General features: G+C 33.4%; 1 protein-coding gene across 1 annotated transcript; it reads left to right on the top strand.

Annotated features, from left to right (window-relative positions):
- Nucleotides 1-37: 37 nt before the first annotated feature.
- On the top strand, nucleotides 38-18,543 carry zda (peptidyl-prolyl cis-trans isomerase zonda). Its single transcript, XM_085943825.1, has 7 exons — nucleotides 38-503; nucleotides 2,682-2,816; nucleotides 4,405-4,613; nucleotides 7,197-7,338; nucleotides 8,524-8,691; nucleotides 10,365-10,598; nucleotides 16,437-18,543. The coding sequence occupies exons 1-7, from the start codon at nucleotides 339-341 to the stop codon at nucleotides 16,518-16,520; spliced, it is 1,137 nt and encodes a 378-aa protein (XP_085799951.1). The 5' UTR covers nucleotides 38-338; the 3' UTR covers nucleotides 16,521-18,543.
- Nucleotides 18,544-23,347: the final 4,804 nt, after the last annotated feature.

Below are 23,347 nucleotides of genomic sequence, written 5' to 3'. Positions count from 1 at the left end.
GAAATTTTCTTTTCTGTGAGGGGAACCCTAGTTATCCACTTCATTAAATTTAAGACGTTTTGCGTTTGTGGTTGTGAATATTGTCCGAAAACGATTGTCACGATCAGGGTCGTGATGTCGAACTTCGAAAAATAAGTTAATAGCCCCGATAATTGCCATCCCCATTACTTTATGTCCTTGGTCCGGTGATTGTATATTTTCTTAATATTCATCGATTGTCATAATATCCACCGTGAACACACAACCAAAACGTCAAACCTGTTTTCTTCAGTTTTCGGTAACCAGCTGATGCAGTTTGTGTTGTTTCGGTGCCTATCAGTTTTATAAACACAGTCAAAATGAGCGTGGAACACAAGAACGTTGACAAATCTGACAGCAGTTCGTTCGAAGATCTCGCAGGCGCCAGTGAATTGGCCGAAGAGAATATTATCAATTCTGTAGATAAACAGGATAAACCAGAAGAATGGCAGGATATTCTTGGAAGTGGTCATATTATGAAAAAGGTAACTATTCAGCTTCACTGCCAAATCAAATCGCAGTATAATTTATGTCCGATATTTGACATTGACTGTCATTTTGGCATGTCTATTATGGATTTCGTAATATTGAGGAAAATCAACATTTAACATTATTAACTTGATTATTGAATTCTTCATGCCCAAGGGTACATTTTTAATAACATATTAATGCCATAAAGCCCATACTCCCGTCATATCGTCTATTTTTATCTCTATTTATGAAGTATTTTTGGACTTGACCAAGTATTATCATTTGTTTTCTTTTTTCGTATGACATTTAAAAGCAGTCGATTGTAGAGGTTGTCACTCTGGGCTTGGAAATTCATATATTCCGTGCAAATGAGAATGACTTTTATAGGTTTAGGCATTCCTGTACACTAAAACAGTGTTCAAGTCGGGTACTAACTACAGACAGAAGCATGACAATATATATAAGATAACCTGATCATTTGTTTGCATCTTATAAATAAACTTAAATTTAAAAAGATATAATCATCGATTAAAATTTCTTCGTCTCTCACCAAGCATTGAAAATCCCAATTGTATGTTGTATTGCTTGACAATTCCAATAAATAACAACTTTTTTTCTCACATAACAGACCGACGTAGGTACATATTGAATATAAATGAATCCACTATTATTAAAAATACTATTATTTACATAAAGGTCATCAGGGTTCAAAGTATCGATTATTTGAAATATTCTTAGAATTAATATACGCATACTTGCAAGGATTAGTTGTAACTACTTACTGATGCCACTGCAGCTAGATTGATACCATTTTGAACTGGCAATCTAGCCTTTGAAAGGTCCTGAGTTGAGATTAAAAAAATGTATTTATTCGGATCCAAGACATAGGTGTTTATGATGTTATAAGCATCTCTGATTGGCTAAAAAATAAGCATGTCTAACATGCTTAGTTAACATCCTTCCACATAATGGAGTTTATAATTATATATTATAATTGATATTATGGGTAAATGTGCCGCAGATGCCGTCATGAGATTTTGTAACTTTATTTTTAAACCAAACATAACCTAACCTAGCCAAACCTAATATTACCTAATATTACCTAATATAATCTTAGTTTGTGATAATGATGTATCAAAATGTACGAAAATTTCATTAAATTAACAATTAATTATTGGATCGAAAAGCCTATGCGCCGACAGAAAAAGGTATTTATTATAATTGTCCAGAGACTGAAGATAAAGGAACGGCTCTCGACAATATGTCTGAGAAGAATTCTGCAGTTTTTGGACATATTGTCAGGCGCGGACCGGACAACCTGGAGAGACTGGTAGTTTTGGGTGGCCTCCAGGGAAGGCGAAGCAGAGGAAGAGCGTCTGCACGCTGGAGCGACCAAGTGAAAGAGCTGACTGGGGGCACCATCTATTCTGCCCTGAGAGAAGCGGAAGATCGAAAAGGATGGAAAGTCTTGGTCGCTCAAAGGATGGCGAAATTCAAATATGTACGACCAAGAAGATAATTGTCTACATGGAATAAACTGTTTTTGTAAAAATAAATTATTGATAGCCCATGACAGCATCTGCGGCACAATTACCATATTATGTTACAACTTCATTGATTTCAAGCCTTTCTTTTAAGTAGATGAATGATCCCATTGATTCACTTTCTTTTTAACCCAGTAGAGCAAGATAGCCATCTCTTCGGGTCCTTTTACAATAATGAGCAATGCTTCATATTATTATACTGTAATGAAGCTTAAAAAAAGGTAAAGTACTAATCATGTGATCAAATAAATATTTTCATACATTTCGATGCATCATTATCAGTTATCACACACAAAGGTTAGGTTGGATTTGGTCTAATGCTCATTCATTACCATGTTCGATCCTAAAAACATTGTATGGGCCTTCACGGGAGTGGAGGTTGTATTACTTAACAGAGTTTTTACGAGAAATGGATGTTAGCCACTTGCTCAACGTATTAGGTCCATACTCATTTTTGCCAGACCGTAATTCCACACTGACTTACAAACCTTGCATTACAATTAACAAACATTATTTATTAAGTTCATATTATATAATGAATTTTAAATTGCGAATGATAGTATGTAAGTAACCAACGCCAGGTTAACATTTTATTTTTTATTTACTCACAATGCAAAGAATGTAAATTAATTAACTCTTATTTTTCAGATTATCAAAGAAGGTGACCCTGAAAACCGACCTCAGAGAACTGATATCTGCAAAATTCGCTACGAAGGACGGCTGAAGAATGGTCAAGTAGTCGATAAGCACGACAATCTTGAAATTCAACTCGGGGATGGTGATGTAAGCTTTTATTGTCATAAATCAATATAATATAAACCAAATTGTTTCTCTTCTTAATTCATCGATGTTAACTTGACGTTTGGCTGCAATCCATGGATAATTGGAACTTTTAAACTTATCAGTGGCACATAGTCATTATTCGATGACTGTGTAGTGTTTAAATTAAAAAATATTTATTAATTTCTGTACCCATAAGTAGAGCAGCTATACTTAGTCACGGGGTCTGGGAATTTTCAACAATAGATAAGTGTTCAGCAATCTTTGGGCTTGGCAGGCGAGTGGGTGTGAAAAATTACTCAGATCAGTTTATTTCACCTATCCACATTATAATGTGCATTAGCACAATAATGGTTCTGATAAAATTGATAATTGGCGGTCGAACGCTCCTCTGAAATCATTCAGATACCGTCAAACGTGGTTATTCCGACTGGTTTTTCTACGGTGTCATTAATTTGTATTATGTAGGCGAAATTACCGTCTCTGGGGTTATTCCGCTAATTTAAAAAAAATCTGTCTATGTCTTTATCACTGTTATGAGGTAACAGCAATGTAGTAGAATAATACTGATAACACATGCTGCAAACATGTTAAATACCATAACCCGGCGACATTCATCTTTTTTATGTGTTTTTGCATCGTTCATTGCAATTTTCTAGGCGGAATTACCCTTGAGTCACTGACACGTGCATACATTTTGAAGATCTTAGCAGTGTGCAAAAAATATATACTTCATTATTTTTGTATACAAACTATGTTCTAACAAATTATGTGCATATTAATTAGATAAGAAAATAATGTATGAAACTATTGTTCTTTAAGCTTTATTTTTGGTTATTTTGAAAGAAATATAACAAAAAGTATCTATGTAACTGAATACAAAAACCGATTTAATGAAGCCTCTTACAGCTATCTAATGACAAAAAAGATACCCACCAATACAATTATTATGCTTATGTGTATTTTCATATTTTAGTACTTTTTACATGATTTTATAAGATTAATTTCATCATGGTTCTATCAAATTGGTTTATTAACAAACAAATAATAATAATCTTGTTTTTATGCCTATTTTGGCGTTCCACTAACAAATAATAGATAATTTATTGATATAAAAAGTGTTTTGACAACCCTACTCCAGGCGGAATAACCCCAAAACTTCATGTCGCTCTTCGGTACAAGTCCGCCTGGCGTATTTGAAGTCTTTAAAATTCAATTTATTTAAATATAGCTATGAATTCTAATTGCTAACTTATAATGTAATGGAGAGTAAATATATCAATAGCGTACCTTTTGTATTTCTGGTAGATAAATGATGATTTTTCGACAGTTGACGTAACTGCATATGCACGCACCATTTACAAAGTCAAGTTTTTTTCAAAGCCTTTGTTTTAATTCAAATTTAAATTCTGCAATTCGTCAATTTAATTTATTATTTCACGTTCATTGTGTACCTATTATTATTATCTAGCTACTTAAATCCCGCAATTATGACTGTCCGCGTGTGCACTGTTCTTCTCGGTTACTTATCGTTTACCTCCCTCTACACATAGGCACTCTTCGCCACAGGTACATGTTGAACTTTTGGCAGGTTATACAAGGAATCGATTTGACTCTGCCGCTGATGCACGACGGTGAGATAGCCGAGGTGCAGGTGTCTCCCAGATTTGCTTTTGGAGAGTCCGGAATGGCCCCCGATATTCCGCCCAACGCTCACATCACGTACACAGTTGAACTCATCGAATCCAAGCCGGAACCCGAAATGGAAACTCTTAGTATAAAGGATAGACAAGCTATAGGGTTAGTGTTTATTTTTATTTGAGTACATATATATATTTAATTGTCTTTACAATTTGGTGTGGATCTTGGTCGTCTCACAGATTTCTTAACAGGTTGTATGGCCTCAGTGAGTTATCTCGCTCTATGAGGTCATGATCGACAGGCCGCACATACAAATTTCGCGAGTTACCTATCTCATCCGACTTTAAAATCAAATTACTAGTCACTGTCGATTGATTTGCATAATCTATAAAATTATACATACGATAACATTGTTTGAATGATTACCAAATACTAAGCCACAAATTATCGGTATTGCAGCAATTGTAGTAAAAGCTTCGCTCTACATTCAACGTGTGTTGTTGAAAATTTGTGGCCTGTCGGATACTGCCATAGTAGTATCGTGTGGCATAACAGTTTAACAAAATGGATGTTAGCCACTTGCTCATTCTCAGGGTTCAAACAGACACTGAAAAATAAGTGAATTTACCAGACCCAGATTTAGAACCCGAGACTCACATCTTCATAATTAGATATTTTACCGCTCGTCCATCACAGGCATATGATAATCTTATATGTAAATATAGGTGCATGTAAAATTTTACGAAAATCACATGTAAAAATATCTGGTGTAACTTGGATTGTGGAATGGAGCTCATTTGGACGCTACGTATCTTCAAAAGTGATCTTTCATTGTGTTCAATCAGTAATTGGGGATGACGATAGTCCGGATAATGATAAGTCCCAGATAACCAAAAAAATAATAAAACTTCTGTTTTTTTTTCAAAATAAACAGTTTTTTCAAAAATTTACTTTTTTTACTAAATATTTCTTACGAAACTGATCAAAAAGAAATCCGGATAACTGAGGTTCCACTGTACTTAATCTGTATCACATTTTAGATAATAAATTTGGATATTGAACACCCACAAAAATGGATAGAATTCACATTGACTTTTTAATCTGCAAACCAATTAACTCCACTTTTAACCAAAAATGAGATTTTGATGTCATTATGTTATTAAGCATGTTTTATAATAGGCTCGTATAAAATTTCAAACTCCTAAACCTATAAATAAATGCGTTATTGTTCTTCACACAAAACAGCCAACTGCAGGTGCCAAATTTCCAATATCGTAAATGGAACAACTCAGCTCTTTGTATAAATTTTCTTTATACGTATATAAAAGGGAAGCTAAAATAGAGTATTAATTCATTGAGTGCAACTTATTTTTAAATAAAAAACGTTACCAAGTGTATTTTTGGAATTGTTAAATTCCGCTCGATAGTTGAATTATTAAGTTTTTTCTATTTCCTGAACAATTCGCCCAAATGCAGTTGACCAGTTTGCAGATTAAGCAGTCGACATGTGTGTTGAGTGTATACACCATTGGTGTTGTCACCCAATCATAGTACCAATTTACCCATTGTTATAATGACTAACCTAAGCTAATCTAACCATAGCCAATTAACTAAAATCCCCAATATACTGTGTTTTTACCGACAGCTATCTACTTGTATGAATATGCATTTTCTTGTGGTTCTCTAGTTTTATACAAATCAAAATATGTACACATCATAATATGTTTCCAAATAATTTATATCGGATTTCACTTTTGCTCATAAATAAACAATAAAGGATGCAGAAATAAAATATCTCAAAATTTAATTAAACCACATGCGGATAAACAAATGCAAATTATAGATTCACTGGCGCGTGAATCATCACTGTTGCGTGAAAAGTTAGAAGGCTACTTACTGACTTTTGCACTGTTAAAATATGCACTTCAGCAAGTAATTCACATATGCATTTTATTTTTACTGACGTGCCAACACAAACATAGACCCCTCCAAACCAACCCGCCCCGCACCGCACTCAGTCTTAATCTAGTGCATTACATATCCCTACGCTTAATGTGAAGCATCAGCAGTTTTTTACGTCTGGGAATGTCTCAGGAACAGATAATGGTAAATGAGTTGCATAGAGTCATAACTCACATATTCCAAAAATCGAGTTTTGAGATAATCCCAAAAAACCACCAGAGCACTGTTTTTTGTAATTAGAAGAAGAGTATTAAACTCCCTTGAATATTGATGAGTGAACGAGTCGATTTACATTTTTTTTTTTTTTAAATATATATAATACTCCTAAGGCTGCAGACACACAGCACACTATGAGAAATAGAGCTCCTTGAATGGTTAGAAAGGCCTTGGTGACAGACTTTACATTATTTATCGAAAAATGTGAGTTATGACACTAACAGTCAACTTTATCAATGATTTTCACTTGGTATATTTAACTCAAAAATGACAAAATTGCAAAATGTGAGTTATGACTCTAGGCGACTCAAATGCACAATGACAATGATCAATTTAATTTTTTCAATTCTTTTACCTCGAACAATCCCTTACCTCACAACTAAAATATTCTTCTCATAACACCCGTGTGTTCTTTATGTAATTATTTGTCTTCAGAGTTTTGTTTCTGTCATCTGATCATTTTATCCTTGAAAGGATTGTATAATATTTCCGAAATGTTTCACCTATAGTAGCAAAAGTAACTCTAATATTATTTCTTTTAATACTTATTTGGTCGGTTTATAGAAATCAGAAACGCGAACGAGGCAACTGGTGGTACAGCATGCAGGAACCTTCCCTGGCAATCCAGTGCTACCGAAAAGCAATCGAATACTTGGATGAGATTAAAGGAGGAATCACCGATCCGACACCCGATGGAGGTCTACCGGTAGAAACAAAATACTACTTAATACGTTAATTATTATGAGATACATAACTTACTGTAATTGAGGTGCTTCGTGGTAAATAATGTTAAGGGACAAACGAGGTTGCGAGGATTATATAACACTCATATTCACCATAAGGCCCGATGACAGTAGTGTAGTATGTGATAGAAGTTATACAACCACAAATACCCAGACTGAGAAAATCACATAAATATATTGTAACCTCACCGGAATCGAACCCGGAACCTCCGGATGAAAGGCAAACACATGAGTAAAACTGACTTGTAATGAAAAAATTGTAGCATTTTACACTACACACACATTTTTACAACTTTTTTATTCTTTGCATTGGAGTATATCAGTGGTGAAGGGTGGAGGTAGGCTGTTAAGATCTGACATAAATAGTGCACACTAAACTTTGTCAGTCAAATGTTTTTGTTTTCATTGAACTGAGACCACAATGTGTAAATAGTGTTTGTTAGTTTTTAAAATTCAATTAAACCCTGCTTAATCCAAGCCATAGTAGATAATAGTCAAAAAAATATTTGTTTATAAAATATCTAAAATGATGCCATTAAACCATACATATTTTTAATATTAAATAGATACATAGAAGAATAATTTTTATCGATTGTGGTTTGGTTTAGGAATGAATTTCAGTTATGAATTTAAAAAAACTAACTGCTACTTCTTAGTTCAATGAAAACAAATTATGATAATGAAATTGACTGACAATGTTTAGTGTGCACTATTTATGTCGAATCTTAATAGCCTACCTTCACCTTTCGCCACTGGAGTATATCCCGTGAACGTAGTGTATAAAATGTTGTTATTATTTTCATAGCAACCATGTGTAATTTGAATGTTTTGGCTTGACTTGTCCTTTTTCAAATGTCAATAAACATGAAGAAATATCAATATTTTTTGAGGAATTTAGCAAATGAAAACACTTCTAAAAAATTTACAATCTCATATTTACAGTAACTCAGTTACCAATGCACTCGTCCTTAATATCTCAAATACTCAAACTAAGATACAAGCTACTGCTTTTATAAAAGAATCGGATGTAATATTTTATCCAATTAGGTAATTTGTAATTAGGGCGAAAGGTCGTCTATCGAAAGTTCTTCTATAAGGGGTACCTTGGCAAGTGTTAAACGAAAATTTATAAGCTATTCTATTTTCAGAGGACACCAGATGATCTCCACTTACTTCTGTCAGACAGAATGAAAGTCTACAACAACATGGCCGCCGCGCAAATGAAACAAGGAGCGTACGATGCGGCTCTCAACAGTGTGGACATAGTCCTAGGATGTCAGCCTAATAATGTCAAAGCGCTGTTCAGAAAGGGGAAGGTGAGCAAGCACAAGAGTATAAACACATTTTTGTCACCACCTTACCAATTAATGAAAAAGTTTATTGAATATACATAATTTGAAAACATCTCATGCATATACACACTGGAAAAAATCATTTTGTTTTTAAAAAAATATGACACCTGACGGGACTTGAATCTGTATCTGCTGGATTACTACTGGAGCTACGGGCATCTTATTAAATTATGACGATTTAAACTAGTAGTTGTTACATGAAATGCTTATCGAATTGGAAAGCATACTGTCACGAATTCAGTAGATACAGGTTCAAGTCCCGTCAGGTGTCGTATTTTTTTCTACAAAATGATTTTTTCTAGTGTGTATATACGATGTTTTCAAATTATGTATATTCAATATATAGAATGTTACATTCTGAAATCTTGTGTCATATTCGTTGAATAAAAATAAATAGTTTATGACCATCATGTCTGAAATGTTTTGTATGGTGACACTACGACTTCTATATTATGTCAAGAGTTGAAGCCATCTGGGGAACTAAAAATCTCTCGGTCATTACACATACTTCCCTATGCCCTAGTCACACTACTTAGATGTAGGACTGTAAAGTAGTAGTAGAGCTTTCGTCTCTGAAGCCATGGATGGTGTTTCAAACCCCATGTATGGCAAAAATTACATGTATTTTTATGTTTGTTTGATACAGATGAAGTACCCAAAGGGTAGGGCGAATGGCTAGCAATATTTCCTCATAAAAGAATGTTGTCTGCTTAGAATCGAAAATAGTAATATAGAAGATTTAACCTTTTCTATGCCTCACGATATTACTATGGCAGTATCTGACAGGTCGCAGATTTTTAACGACACATGTTAAATGTAGAGTGAAGATTTTACTACAATCACTGTAATACCGATAATTTTTGGCCTAGTATTACATAATTTTTCAAACAGATGTCACTATGTGTTTATTTTTTTAGATTATGCAAATCAATCGACAGTGGATAGTAATTTGAGTTTAATAGCGCTTGTACACGTGCATGAATTTTTTTTTTTTCGATCATGTCCGATCCTAATAGGATCATATGGGCCTCCACAGAGTAGAGGTTTGTATTAAGAGATTTTGTTTTTTACGAGAAATGGATGTCAGCCACTTGCTCAACCTATTAGGTCCATACCCTGACTCACACACAAATTGAGAAACAATATGTGTACTTGCCAGGCCCAGGATTCGAACCTGAGACCCACGGCGTGATAGTCCAACGCTTAAGCCACTCGGTCACCGTGGGGTGTGGGGCATGAATTTACTTGCACCAATAGTGTGTATTTTAAATTATTGCAAAAATAACTGTTTAGAGGTAAAAGTGCAGACTGTCTCGCCAATCTCATTCTTCAAGAGTAAGCGAGACGCGATGTTATCATTTCATGGTACTATCTGACAGTCGTGAAAATCAGTTAACCTCAAAATGAGTCGCTGCGCAGTGTAGTTTGTTTTTTTGTTTAGATGTCACTGTGTGTTTATTTTTTTAGATTATGCAAATCAACCGACAGTGGCTAGTAATTTGAGTGTAAAGTCGGACGAGATAACTCGCTGAAGACATAGAACCGGTTAAGATATGATTTTTTGGGAAATAACAGTTGGCATATAGGTTTGCAATATCTGTACTTTATTTACGCGTACATTCCTTCTATTCATTCAGATCCACTCCCACAAGAATGAAGTGAGTGAAGCGTTAAAAGCAGTCCGATCGGCTCTCGCCCTCTCGCCAGACGATCGCTTTGTGAAGGCGGAACTCCTTAAGCTGGAAGCGAGGGATCGCAAGGACGCACAGCGGGAGAAGGAGCTGGCTCGCAAGATGCTCGGTGGGGCCAGTGACACCTCCGACAAGTCCACTAAAGGGGATAAATCTAAGAAAGGGGCAACTAAAACAAAGGTATTTGGAGATTGATTCAAACAATCTGTTGACAACTTCCTGGTAGTGTTAGTTTCATTCTTCCTGGTGGTATTTGAAAATATACAAGTCAAGTAACATTACTTGAATACTGTATTCTGTAAATATTTTTTTTATTAATAATAATAATAAAACCAAAATAATTCAAAACATTACTTATTAAAATGGAATTTCATAAAACACAGACTGTCAATCGCTGCGCCTGACAATCGCGTACGCTTTTGAGACACAAAATTCCCCGATGTTGCAAAAATTCGCTCATTTTGAGTCGACGTTGGCTTGATTGTGTTAAATGCCCCGATCAGTCTTCGAAGGTTTTGTGTTTTCTGTCCACTTTTTTCATTTAATATTTGATAATAAAGAAATCCCGAATCCCGAGAATCTTTTTTCGAAATTTTACAAATTCCAATTCTTGAGATTCGGGATGGAAAATCTCGAAAATTTCTCGAGAATTCCCGAAACCCAACTCTAGGTGTGTTAATTCTTCGTGACAATTCTATGAGGGATTTTGTTTTAATGTTATTTAACTTTTGTTGGTTTCAGTCATAATTATACTAACTGTGTTTTGGCGGAATAAATCTCTTAGTACCTAAGTAATGAAAAATAACATTAAATTCATTTTCGAAAAACTTAAATGTCTATGCTTTCTTAAACCGAAAATACGGGTATTTTTTATATTTTGAAACCGGTATTTCGGTATCGATTAATAATTAATTAGCCGGTTTTGAAATCCCTAGTTATAGCCCTTCTCCCTATCCACCACAGTGTGGCATGGCCAAATTCAATTTGCTCAGTGTACATTGTAACGATTTTTTGAGGGTCACCCATGAACCATGACCGCCATCTTGCTGTATGTACCATAAGTCTATCACTATATTTTTGGTACTGAGAAAATAAAGACAGTATAATAGGTACTCTCATTTTTTAAAAAATACAGTACTTGATCAAAATTATACAATTGTCAGTTATATGCAAGCCGTTGGTAAGTGAAACCATTGTCACTAAAACTGACTTAATGAAAAGTACAATATTTTTATAACTTTGAATTATTACAGACAAAAATAATCAAATTTACAACAAAATTAGCTCAGAAAAGGAGAAATTGTAGATCTTGATACAGTAAAACCTCGTTAATACGAATTCCACTGGACCGAAAATCGAAAAAAAAATGTAATTACGAAATATAAAATGTATGGGGGAAAAATATTAAAATTTTGAAAAAAAAAATCTTGATTTTCATTAATATCGTTTATGATCATAGATGTGCCTACCAAATTTCCGGTTCCGTGTGTGTTAACCCTTTCTAAGCGTTACGAATCCCGACTTACTACAACAGTACGCGTTGTGATTTCAAGCATCAATAAATCGTAATAAATGTCAGTCAAACATACACAAATAGAGTAGTAAAAAATCGGAGTCAAGTTCAAAAATATTATGACCGAACCTAATTGTTTACGTGACTCTAAAAATAAACATTCGTCGCCTAAGGCGTAAAACCCACTTAACGCAGCAAGTGGGGCTCTCGCGCAAAATTTCACAAGTGGCGCGTAAATCATCGAAAATACAACGTAATCAAATACGCCAGCGCACACTGGATTTGACGACGCATTATGCCTGCCCGCCCCATGAGTCATCGTTTTTTGGCTTCTCGGCGATACGAATGAACGAAAATACAACGTAGTCCATTCATTGAACGCGGCGAGCAAAATCACGCTCTGGAAGCGTCGACGGGCGAGAAGCCATTATTTAATAACAGAGAACTCATTGTTTAATTTTAATGCGTGTCCGATATTTCGCTGGTAGAATAATGTCATCGTGAATATTAATTACAAGTCCCAAAATAATATAATATTTTTATTGCTTTGTTATGAGAGACGCTGATAATAATAATTATTTTGTGCTTCTTGGGCCCCTTATTACATAGGTGAAGAGTAATGCGCGGGTGGGAGGGGGCCTACTCAGTAGTGAGCGCATCGAGCGCTTTTTTGGTGGGCTTTATGCCTAAATCTGATAAAAAATCACGATCAAGATTTCTTCATTGAAAAAATGCCGGCTTACTCGAGCGACGCCATGACAGTTACGAAATGGTGCTGGACTAATGCGTCGATGACAGATGATAAACAGTTCAGTATTCTTATAGTCTACCGGCTACCCAAACCACTTCATTAATTTGGACAAATATGTCATACACATAATGAATAATAATATGGTTTATGACTTTTATGAGCATTTTTGTTGAGTGTGTTGAAAAAATAACAGTCATAAATAGCTCATTTTTATAGCATCCAGGACATCTCAAACTGTGTAACTTTTGTTTGAACTCGCATACACATTATGTGTAAGCACTGCAGGCTGAGTATAAATAAATCGTCCTTGAGAACTACTGGCTATTTGAGAGTGATGTACTTACCACCAGTGCCTGGTTTGTACCTACCATTGACCCCGAACTGAATGGAATCGAATGACACATAGTTTATATTATAACAAAATGGTTTATTTACCTATTAATTTCAATCACTGAAAAACAATAACCGCGATATAACATATTATATCGCGAACTCATATCGTTACAAACACGTCAGTCAAATGTCTTCGGCGCACATGCACTAAGAAGCGATAAGACACTATATACCCGACAAATTTGAATTGGCCCAACGACTGATATTTTTTTATCCAAGACACGCTCCCGAAAAATATTTATTTAAATTAGATAGAACCAAAGTTTAGGCTATCCATTGACAGATGTCAGGAGAAGGATGATTTCTGAATAAATTAAATCAATATTCGAATTATTCGCGCCTGGAAGAAAGCAGTACTAGGCAAACGAAAATCAAAATGACTTTAGTCAGCTGACGCGCGGATGACTCGTATAGGCTGATTAAAGTCAGTTGCCGCTGACATGACCCGGCTCACGGCTAGCTCAATAATGCTACCGGGCCGTCACTGAGGAGACTAGTGATGAATTAGGAGAGGTGGATCTCCTTTGTAGTATCACAACTTTTGAATTCCCAAATAAAACTCTCAGCTGGTGTGGTGCTGAATTTATTCAGGTTCTAGAGTTCACGGTTTCACAATAAAGTTAACTGTCATTGTTCCCGTAATTAAAACTCACTAAAGTATCAGTAAACCTTTTATTTGTTCACTATAGGATCTCTGTGAAATCTTTCACAAGTTTCCAAAAAGTCACACCTAACTCGGAGAATGTATACGCAGATATTCTTTGAATATTTTTATTTCATGAAATATTTTCTCGTAAGAAAAAATATAAATTGTTCTTCAGTCACATAGTATTGGGTTTATAAAAAGAATAAAATTTATTTTATTGTTGTTTATAAAATTTATTTATGTTCACAGTATGTTTACAAATATTTATTTGTGTTTACAAACTTGTTTACAAAAGGTTTGTTAATGTTTACAATTTTATTTACTAAAATTTGTTTTTATGTTTACAAATTTATTTACTAAAATTTGTTTTTATAATTATGTTTACTTAATAAAGTTTCAAAAATTTATTTTATAATTCCGAAATGATTTGTAAAATTTATTATTACAAACTGAGTTTATTAATTTGTTTTTATAAAACAAATCCGATCGCGTAATTTATCCCGATTACGTCACCTCGTATGATGAGTAATGAAAAATAAAATTACTCCGCGTCGTGTGTTACTACCGGCAGATACGTGTTATTCGCGCTACGTTTAGCGGCATACGTCACTACCGACAGATACGTGGTATTCGCGCTACGTTTTGCCCGCCGAAGGGGACTTACTGGTACGTATGTATCGCGAATGTACTGAGAACCGTGTCCCACAACTTGGCAGTAAGGACTGCTGCTTGTTGAAGATCGCCGGTGAAGAGTGTAGAAACTAATGATTTTACGGAAAAAGGATGTCACCTTTTATACCCTCGGGATAGAGGTTTAACAGGAAACAGTCCGTAAGGGATAGCAGATCTATATCTCTCTCCCACGGGATAAATTTACGTATATCTCCCGTTCCTGACAACTTTCTAATAGAGATATCTTCTACTTTAGTCGGGTTAAATTTACTCTACCTTATTTTCACAAAATAAAGTCTTAATAGGGATGTTTTAGACATCCTCTAGAACAAGTTTCTCAAATGCGCAGTTACGGTGACGTCAGCAAAATAGTTGATTTTATATGATTTTTCGTGTTCAAACGAAGGGGAAAGTTTTTAGCTTTCCAACGAGGTATCGGAATAGGTACTCGTGTACTAGATAAGGGGATGGCAGTCTTTAAATTTAAAACGTCAAAACGAAAGGTTGACACCCACGTACTAGTCCTTTCCACCACTCTTGGCCTTTTTAGGCCAATAGAATTTTACTAAGTTTTAATAAAACTATTTATTCCCGCAGAAAACGTTTCATTCGATATTTACCTTCCGGACGAATATTATTACGTAGAAACTCTATAATATTATACTTAACATTTCAACTTAAATATATAAATGCTTAATCCTAACAAGATGTTAATTACGAGCGACTACAAATTTATTTAATCTTTAATAGTGGCTTTTCCATAGTAATCTAAACGTAACCTTGAATCTATTTTTATCTTGCAACTCAACACAGCTGGGCCGTAAATTCGAGTCGAACAGAATTCAGTTAAAGTTCAAGGTCACACGTCAATTTGTATTTTTAGTTGCAGTATTTGATTCTTTTATTTACCCAAGATGCGATTAAGATTTATTATTGTTTATGGGTAGAAACCCATCTATACCAGAATCTTAAGTTTCTTCAATTGTTACTTTTACAATATTCATTATAGTTAGCGAGTTATAGCATTAACAAAATCTATAATTATAATTACGCGTTTACAATATTTTTATAACGGTAGTTAGCTTCTATCTTGTATCGATAAAATTAGTATTAAAATTCTTTATTCACAATTATACAGTATATAAATTTATAAATATTCAATTTTCTTTTTCAATTTTCATACATTTCCATTATTGCTATAAAAGTTATTGAAGCATGTACTTGCTAAATTTTACGTAAACAATCTCTCCCATAACTTATTTTCTAAGTTTAATGGCGATTTCCCGGAAATTATTTCCAAAATACATCGCGCTGAACCTACGCGATGTGACATTTCGAGGCCTGTGGTCACAGCGTTCCAATTACACTTTAGCAGTCTCGATTTTCGGAGGCGAAATTTTTTGCGTAAAATTTTATTACATTTACAAAGAAAAGGTTAACAACATACATTTTACTTCCTATTACTAAACGATTACGCTACTGGTTACCTGTTCATGGTCTTTTTCGACCATTTCTTCCCTGCTTCTTCCATAGTTTAGAACCATGGGACTTATATATCCTGTTTATACCTTGTCGTGAGGTTGTCGCACGGCTATTGAGAAGTAGAATTGACTACAAGGCTAGATTTGTATAGTTATGTCGTTAAACCATACTCTGCCACAAACACTAACTGAAGGTCGGCGTTTCTGCACGTGTCACCGCGTTAGAAAGGTTAATGGGTCATAAAATGTCAGGATTATTTTTATTACCTTCTTAAAATAAGTAATACATGAAATAGTGTACTTTATTACGATTTATTGAACATTTTTATATGCCAGGACTCTGAAATAATTTCGAATTACGAAATTCGAATTAAAGGTATGGTTTTATATAAAAATAATGTTCAAGGGACATTTTTTTTGCTAAAATTTCGAATTATCCGTGTTGTTATTAACGAGGTTTTACTGTACACCTTTCTTTTGGGAATTAGGTCAATCCCTGCAAAGCGAAGTAGGATTTCAAGGTCATTGATTTTTGTTGATGAACCCTTTTTTCTTCTTTCAGTTGCTGGTGTGGGGATCCGTTCTAATTAGCATTGCCATCGGAGTATTTAGCATAGCATATTACAGATATAGAATCATGGAGTAAGGGACAGCCAGCCAGCCATAGCTAAACAAACCACAGTGAATAAATATAAATAGTAGTTATCTATCTCTAGGACATTATTTCAATGAGACGTTGCCACTGTACATCACCATTCTATGTGAATATTTTTTCTTTTACTAACCCATAAACTTTGTTTTCTGATACACATTTTTGCGATAGTCCGTATTTGACTTTGATTTTCTTAAAAATCAAACTCCTGTTTCACATAACTATGATATTACGTTTCTGGTGCTCAGTATACCCACTGTTGAAGTGTAAATTCAGTTTGTTAGCAGTGTTTTTATAATATCTGAGATTTTTTTTTATATTCAATTATTTCACATTTACAATTCATTCCCATTTCAGTTGCATTTTGATTAACTATTGTGTCAATATTTACTGGACAAAACTTCACTATAATATTTGATATGTTCAGTGCACTATGTAGTATTGTCCAAAACCATTTATCTGCGTCCTACCTTTATACCCCATTTACATGTGCAAGGATTTACTGCTGAGAGTATGTATTATCGCGGCCATAACAAGAAATTGTACGTGTAACCATATATTATCGTGTTGTTGCAAGATTGCATGCATGAATCAAAAGAGTTCGGAAGCTTATGAATTTTCATGCGACAGTTGAGAATTTTTTAATCTGTGCCTGCGCCGTAGCACGATAGTGGCTTACCTCCCGGCAAAAAAACATACTACAAACGAATTTCATGGTTAACCGATTTCCACTACCTGTCACATAGTACTATAAAATGACAACATCGCGTCTCGCTCACTCTTGAAGAATGAGATTGGAGAGACAGTTAGGACTTTTACGTCATGTAAACAGTTATTGTCACGATAGTTTAATACACACTATTGCTGCCAGTAAATCCATGCACAGGTGCTATTATATTGTAAAAATATTGTATGTCCAAAAAGGGTATTCGAGAAGATAATATTATGATTGTCCCATTCAAATAAATAATTCTGTCCATTTCGCTTTAGAATTTTACTTAATTTGAATCTTTCAAATTCGATTATCTCAAAACATATAAAACTGGACAAACAACATATGTGCATTGACCCATCGATACATAAGTTACAGAAATATATTTTAATTATTTGTTTAAGTGATTTCTGAATTATTTTTCATTATTCTATTTGTAATTCAGTGAAATTGAAAAAAAAACTGACAGCTCTTTTGACAGGTATCTTTTTGTTAAATAGGATTTTTGTATGATTATTAATTTTTCAATCTTTTTTGGTATACATCACTCATAACTGCAACGAACGGCTAATGCTTTCCTAGCTTTATTTCACATTTACTTGTATATTACACAATTATCATTAATATTCCTTAAGGGCATGTATAAATTATAAACCAAAAGTCAAGTGTATACTAGATAAAGACAACTTCCTCTTTGCTTCCAGAATATAAAATAGCAGATGAATATATTTTTGCGTAAAAACATGAAAATTATAACTAGCAAAATAATATTAAAAGCCTTTTGTTATAATATAAATATAAAGATGATCAGATAGCACCATCTTTGCCAGAATTTATAATTAATACGTCTTCTTACACCTCCTTGTATAAATCATCGTCTTGTTGGTGAACTGTTGTATGTAATCAACATTCGTAAAATTCTTCATAAATATGTGCTTTTAAAATTGTCATATTGTCTTACTAAAAGCATGTTTAATACATGCATATGAAGACATCACTTGGAATCTCTTTAGTACCATATAATTTTGTATAATTTTTTTAATTGTTTGGTCGAAAAGAAAAAAAAAATAGTCTGTACAACAGATCATTTCACCACCAAGTTGATGAAATCCAACAAGATGCTGCTATATATAATTGTTTTTTATTCATTGTTATGAATATAGATTGCACAAAAATTGTACCTACTAAAGGTTGACATAACATCAATTTTAGGTATGTAGGGAAGAGAGATTTATTTTTGGATTACTTTTTGTCAATATTGAAATGTCATGTGAAATATAGAAAGATAAGAATAATTGCCAACTCAAAAAAAGTACCTACCTTGTATATAAATTTTATCCAAAGTTTCCTGTCAAATCAGTCATATAAATATTATATTATTTTTATTCATTCTTCTATTGTTTGTTATATTTATCTTATAGTGTGGTAATATTATTTACAAGTGTCCCTTGACTTGCAAAACGTGTTTAAAACGCTAACGCTTAGGTCACGAATTGAATTTCTAAGGATGTTAAAGACGTCCAGATAAGGTAGAATAAATTTTGATAGTCTTTTACTATTTTTCACGGTTTATTAGTCAAGAGAAATTTGTAAATACGTAGTTTGTAAGGAGCGGACATATTTTTTACTGATAGAATGGACACAGTAATTCATATGATAGAAATGGTCTCGAGATAATATTGTTTAGTATTTCATTTCTTTCGCAACGATTCTGTGTATTCTTTTATAATCCTGGCAGGTGATTGTAATAAATAAGGGTTTTGAAGTATATTGTACATGGATGTGAGTTTAATATTTATGGTATTTTAAAGGAATTGAAGGTCATACACTTTTTTTTTATATCAGCTGCGAAAATGTCTGGACCTTAGTGTTGAACACTACATCTATTGTTATCAATTATTATCGAAATAGTTTTAATACCATTTACTAATTTGCATGGTTTCCTATTTAGAATTGACAATAAAAATCTTATACTAAAAGTATTAATCTGTTGAGAATTATTCTCAATTTTGTTTTGGGGCTTGGACCGAAACGTTTTATCTCTCGGAAATTAGTAAACTCAAAAATATGTAGCTAGCCAACATTATTTCATCTTACTAAATGCAAAAGGGGTATTTGTATATTTTGTACATTGTAAGCATTGTAAAATAATATAAAATATTTGAAGATAACCATTTGTGAGTGCGACAGGTTGCAACAGCCAAGTTAGATGTTCATCACTAGAATGAAAGGACAGTTTCTAGGCACGGAGAATGACTGCTGAAAAATTTGTGAATCCTCGGTCACGGCGGCTAGCTGTATACTGCTATCTGAACTCTTCGTAGCGTGCGGACATCCAAGGAAATGAAGTCGTCCGCAGCGTCTGTTTACCACCAGTGACTACTAGTTAATAGTGTCACAGTGAGAACAATGCGAAAATATAAAATCATTTTTAACATTGAGCAGATATCCTTTTTATGTTTAGTAGTCTATTTTTTGTATCTTTATTTTATAAGAAACTTAAAGTTACTGCAGGGTAGTAAAATAAAAATAAAAAATATTAGTTAAATGAGTACTTACACATTAACTGTTAACATTAACTTTCATGTAATTCAACGCAGGATTTAATCATAATGTATTTATTTTTGCATATCATTCCGTTAATTTGCATTTGCTCAATTTATCGAGACGGGTTTACACAGAGTGTAAAATATTTTTTATGACATGTTTATTATTATTCCAAGGAAACATTATATTTAAACAAAATATATAATTTTTAATATGTACACGGACTTGTTTCATTTACATGTTACCAGACTCATCAATCCATATCCAATCAGCTACAACAGTTTAACTATTACATAATATCTTCTTTTGGGTCGTACTCTCATGGCTGAGGATTGTGACCACCTTTGAATTTTGTAATCCTTTGAGCGACTAAGACTTTCCATCCCTTGATCGTTCTGCCGCAGAATGAATGGTGCCCTCTTGTCATTTTTAATGTGTACTTTTATATAATTATTGTTGCATCAGCGATTACTGCTATATCCAATGAGATTCAATTTCGCCGCCATTACTACAGATGCATCAAAATCGTATATTGTCCACTGTCAGTTTGACTTACCTGAAGTTATATTGACCATGTCGATCCTAATAAGATCATATGGGTCTCCACAGTGTGGAGGTTTGTAGAATTTTGTTTTTTTTTTTTTACTATAAATGGATGTTAGCCATTTGTCTTGCGCAGCCTATTAATGCATACTTGCCATATTTTAGCTGTATAATAATGGGGAAAAAACATCATTAACCGGTTTTATGCCTTCAGCGAATTATTTTGCTCTATGAGGCCGTGATCGACAGGCTCAAAATCAAATTATTAGCCACTGTTAATTGACTTGCATAGTATGAAAAATTTAACGCACAATGATATCTGTTTGTATAATTATGAAATACTAAGTCACAAATTATCGGTATTACAGCGATTGTAGTAAGAGCTTCGCTCTACATTCTATGTATGTTGTTAAAAATCTGCAGCCTGTCAGATACTGCCATAGTAATATCCTGAGGCATAGAACAGGTTAATAGCACATACCAATAGATGAAACATCAAAATTATTCTCAAATGTCAAAAACTATGAATGTAATCTTCCAAATATAAATAAAATCAGACTTAACAGTTATTGCCAGACTAGATAAATTAATTAAATAAAACAAATGAGGTACACAAATTGGACACTTTTATTGCAACATTCCTGTTCAATACAAATCTTATCCATAGTACAAGATGAGAATGAACAAAATAAATCCGAAGCAATCTTTTGCTAAACATTACATAAAAAAATATTTTTATATAAAAATAAATGACAAGTGCCTCCATTCCTTTGGGTGAGTTAATTTCCATTTGAATACGTATTTCATACTAATTATTCATCACTCTCAATTGAATGCAATTTTCTTTCATATTTACAATAAGATGCCAATTAACGAATCTAAATACTGGAGAAAGCCTACTCACTCCAAGTTGCATATACCAGTGGCGAAAGGTTGGATTTAGGTTAATAGTGCACACTTAACTTTGCCAGTCAAATGTATTTGTTTTCATTGAACTAATACTACAACGTGTAGATAGTGTTTTATTAGTTTTTGACAGCATCCAAGCAACAACGACTTTATTTTCACACACCTCATCAGGGTTTAAAAATTAACCAGCACTATCTACAAATTGTATTCTTAGTTCAATGAAAACAAATAAGTATGACAGATAAAGTTTAGTGTGCACTATTTATGTCAAATCTTTACAGCCTACCCCTCCGCTGCTGGTATACACATAATATTATAGGCGTGCGGTAGCAAGTAAGTATTAATTCCAAGCAAATAGCTCAAATCTAATATGATTGTCTTATTAATTAGAAGTAATTTCATACAATAAATCATATTGTATTACGCATTAGTGGAACAAGCATAAAACAATCATCTTTAGATGGCCAATCGGCAATCACAAACTGTATGTCATACATACATTATAACCAAACGTTAAAAATGGCCGCCATTTTGATTATAGCAGCTATTTTTCAACTTATCTATGTATAGAATATTAATTTATCTATAGTTACCAATTTAACGATACTAAAACATTTTGTTTTAATATAAAAAGTTGATATTATGACTCCTGGTTATAGCCAAAATTCTGTCTCATATCCAAAACAAGGCATGCAATCTTTGAATTGCTGTTCCTCAATTACAACTCAATTTATGATTATATTGCAGTGGTCAAGACTCCCTACTAAGTGATTGTTTAGCGCTTACTCTAGATATATCAGCAGCGACGACTTGTAAAAAAATCATAACCACTAAAATATAATTTACATACATGTGTTTATTTAAATGAGGCAGTGACATCTCTCGTAATCGTAGACACCTCACGATTATTGCAGCCTACTCCACGAATACAAAATCTAATGAATCACTCCGATGACGTCACAAATAATATTTAAAATTGTATGCTTATGGCACATTGGAAAAATAAAACTGTATATTTGAAAAGAATAGTATGAATAACAGTATGCCGATGGTAGTTTTATCTTTCTGGTATGTGGTCAGTCTACTATGTTACTTATGCCTAGTTTGGCTTGAATATATTTATCGCATGCGTTTTTGAATTCGTAAATTGTAGGATCGATCCCATGATTGGTCAAATAGAAGTGCACATTACCCATCGTCTACCTCCCTCCAACAGGCACTTTGCGGCACTGCTATATTGTACATATACTTTTTGCAATACAATAATTTTAATAAAGATAAATTATTGCTACTCGAAATTAATTAAGTCAAGGTAATATATTATTAGTCTATAATATCAATAAATAAAATACATTAAAACCCTGTTAATACGAATAGAGTAATCTGAAATGAGTATCTGAAAAAAATTGTATCTGAAACGGAAACAATGTTATAAAATCCAATAAAAAAAATTTACTGTTTTTTGTTCATTTTGTATTTCGTAATTCGATTTTCGGTCCCACAGATTTCGAATTAACAGGGTTTTACTGTAGTCATATCAGAGGTAAAAGTCGTTAAGTACAATTGATGAGTTCTACCTCTGAATACTAATATATATCCCATCCTCTTTGCATAGCAATCTTTAAAACACATCACATTCTTTGCAACTAAGATAATATACCGTTGTTTCAACATTACAAGATTGTAAAATTATATTTCATACATAATAATATGTTATGGTAATGAAAGTTATAATAATTGAAGCTATTGGAAACAAAGGTAACAAAGTATAATGTAGTCCTATGAGACTTTGTATCTGTTACTTCTAATAGTTCCAATTTATGATTATACCCACATAATATGTGGTTGTATACTGAAGCACCATAATCACTTTATAAGCTAAAGCCAGCCTACACTACTAAACAGTTATAGCATTATGTGTGCATGTTTAATACTAACATTGATAGAGGAATTACATACAACATTGTAACATTGAAACAGCGTTAAAAATATTTATAAAAAACTTAAATTAAGATATAAGATTTTGGTTAATCTACTGGATTAATAGACATTTTGGTCAATAGTATTAGATTAACATGTGTTTCATATTACACACTTACAAATTAATATA

Source organism: Rhyacophila brunnea, unplaced genomic scaffold (genome assembly GCF_057557595.1).
Source record: "Rhyacophila brunnea isolate RB1 unplaced genomic scaffold, BYU_Rbru_1.0 scaffold_16, whole genome shotgun sequence".
Classification (NCBI taxonomy): domain Eukaryota; kingdom Metazoa; phylum Arthropoda; class Insecta; order Trichoptera; family Rhyacophilidae; genus Rhyacophila; species Rhyacophila brunnea.
This window is presented reverse-complemented; position numbering and strand designations above follow the sequence as displayed.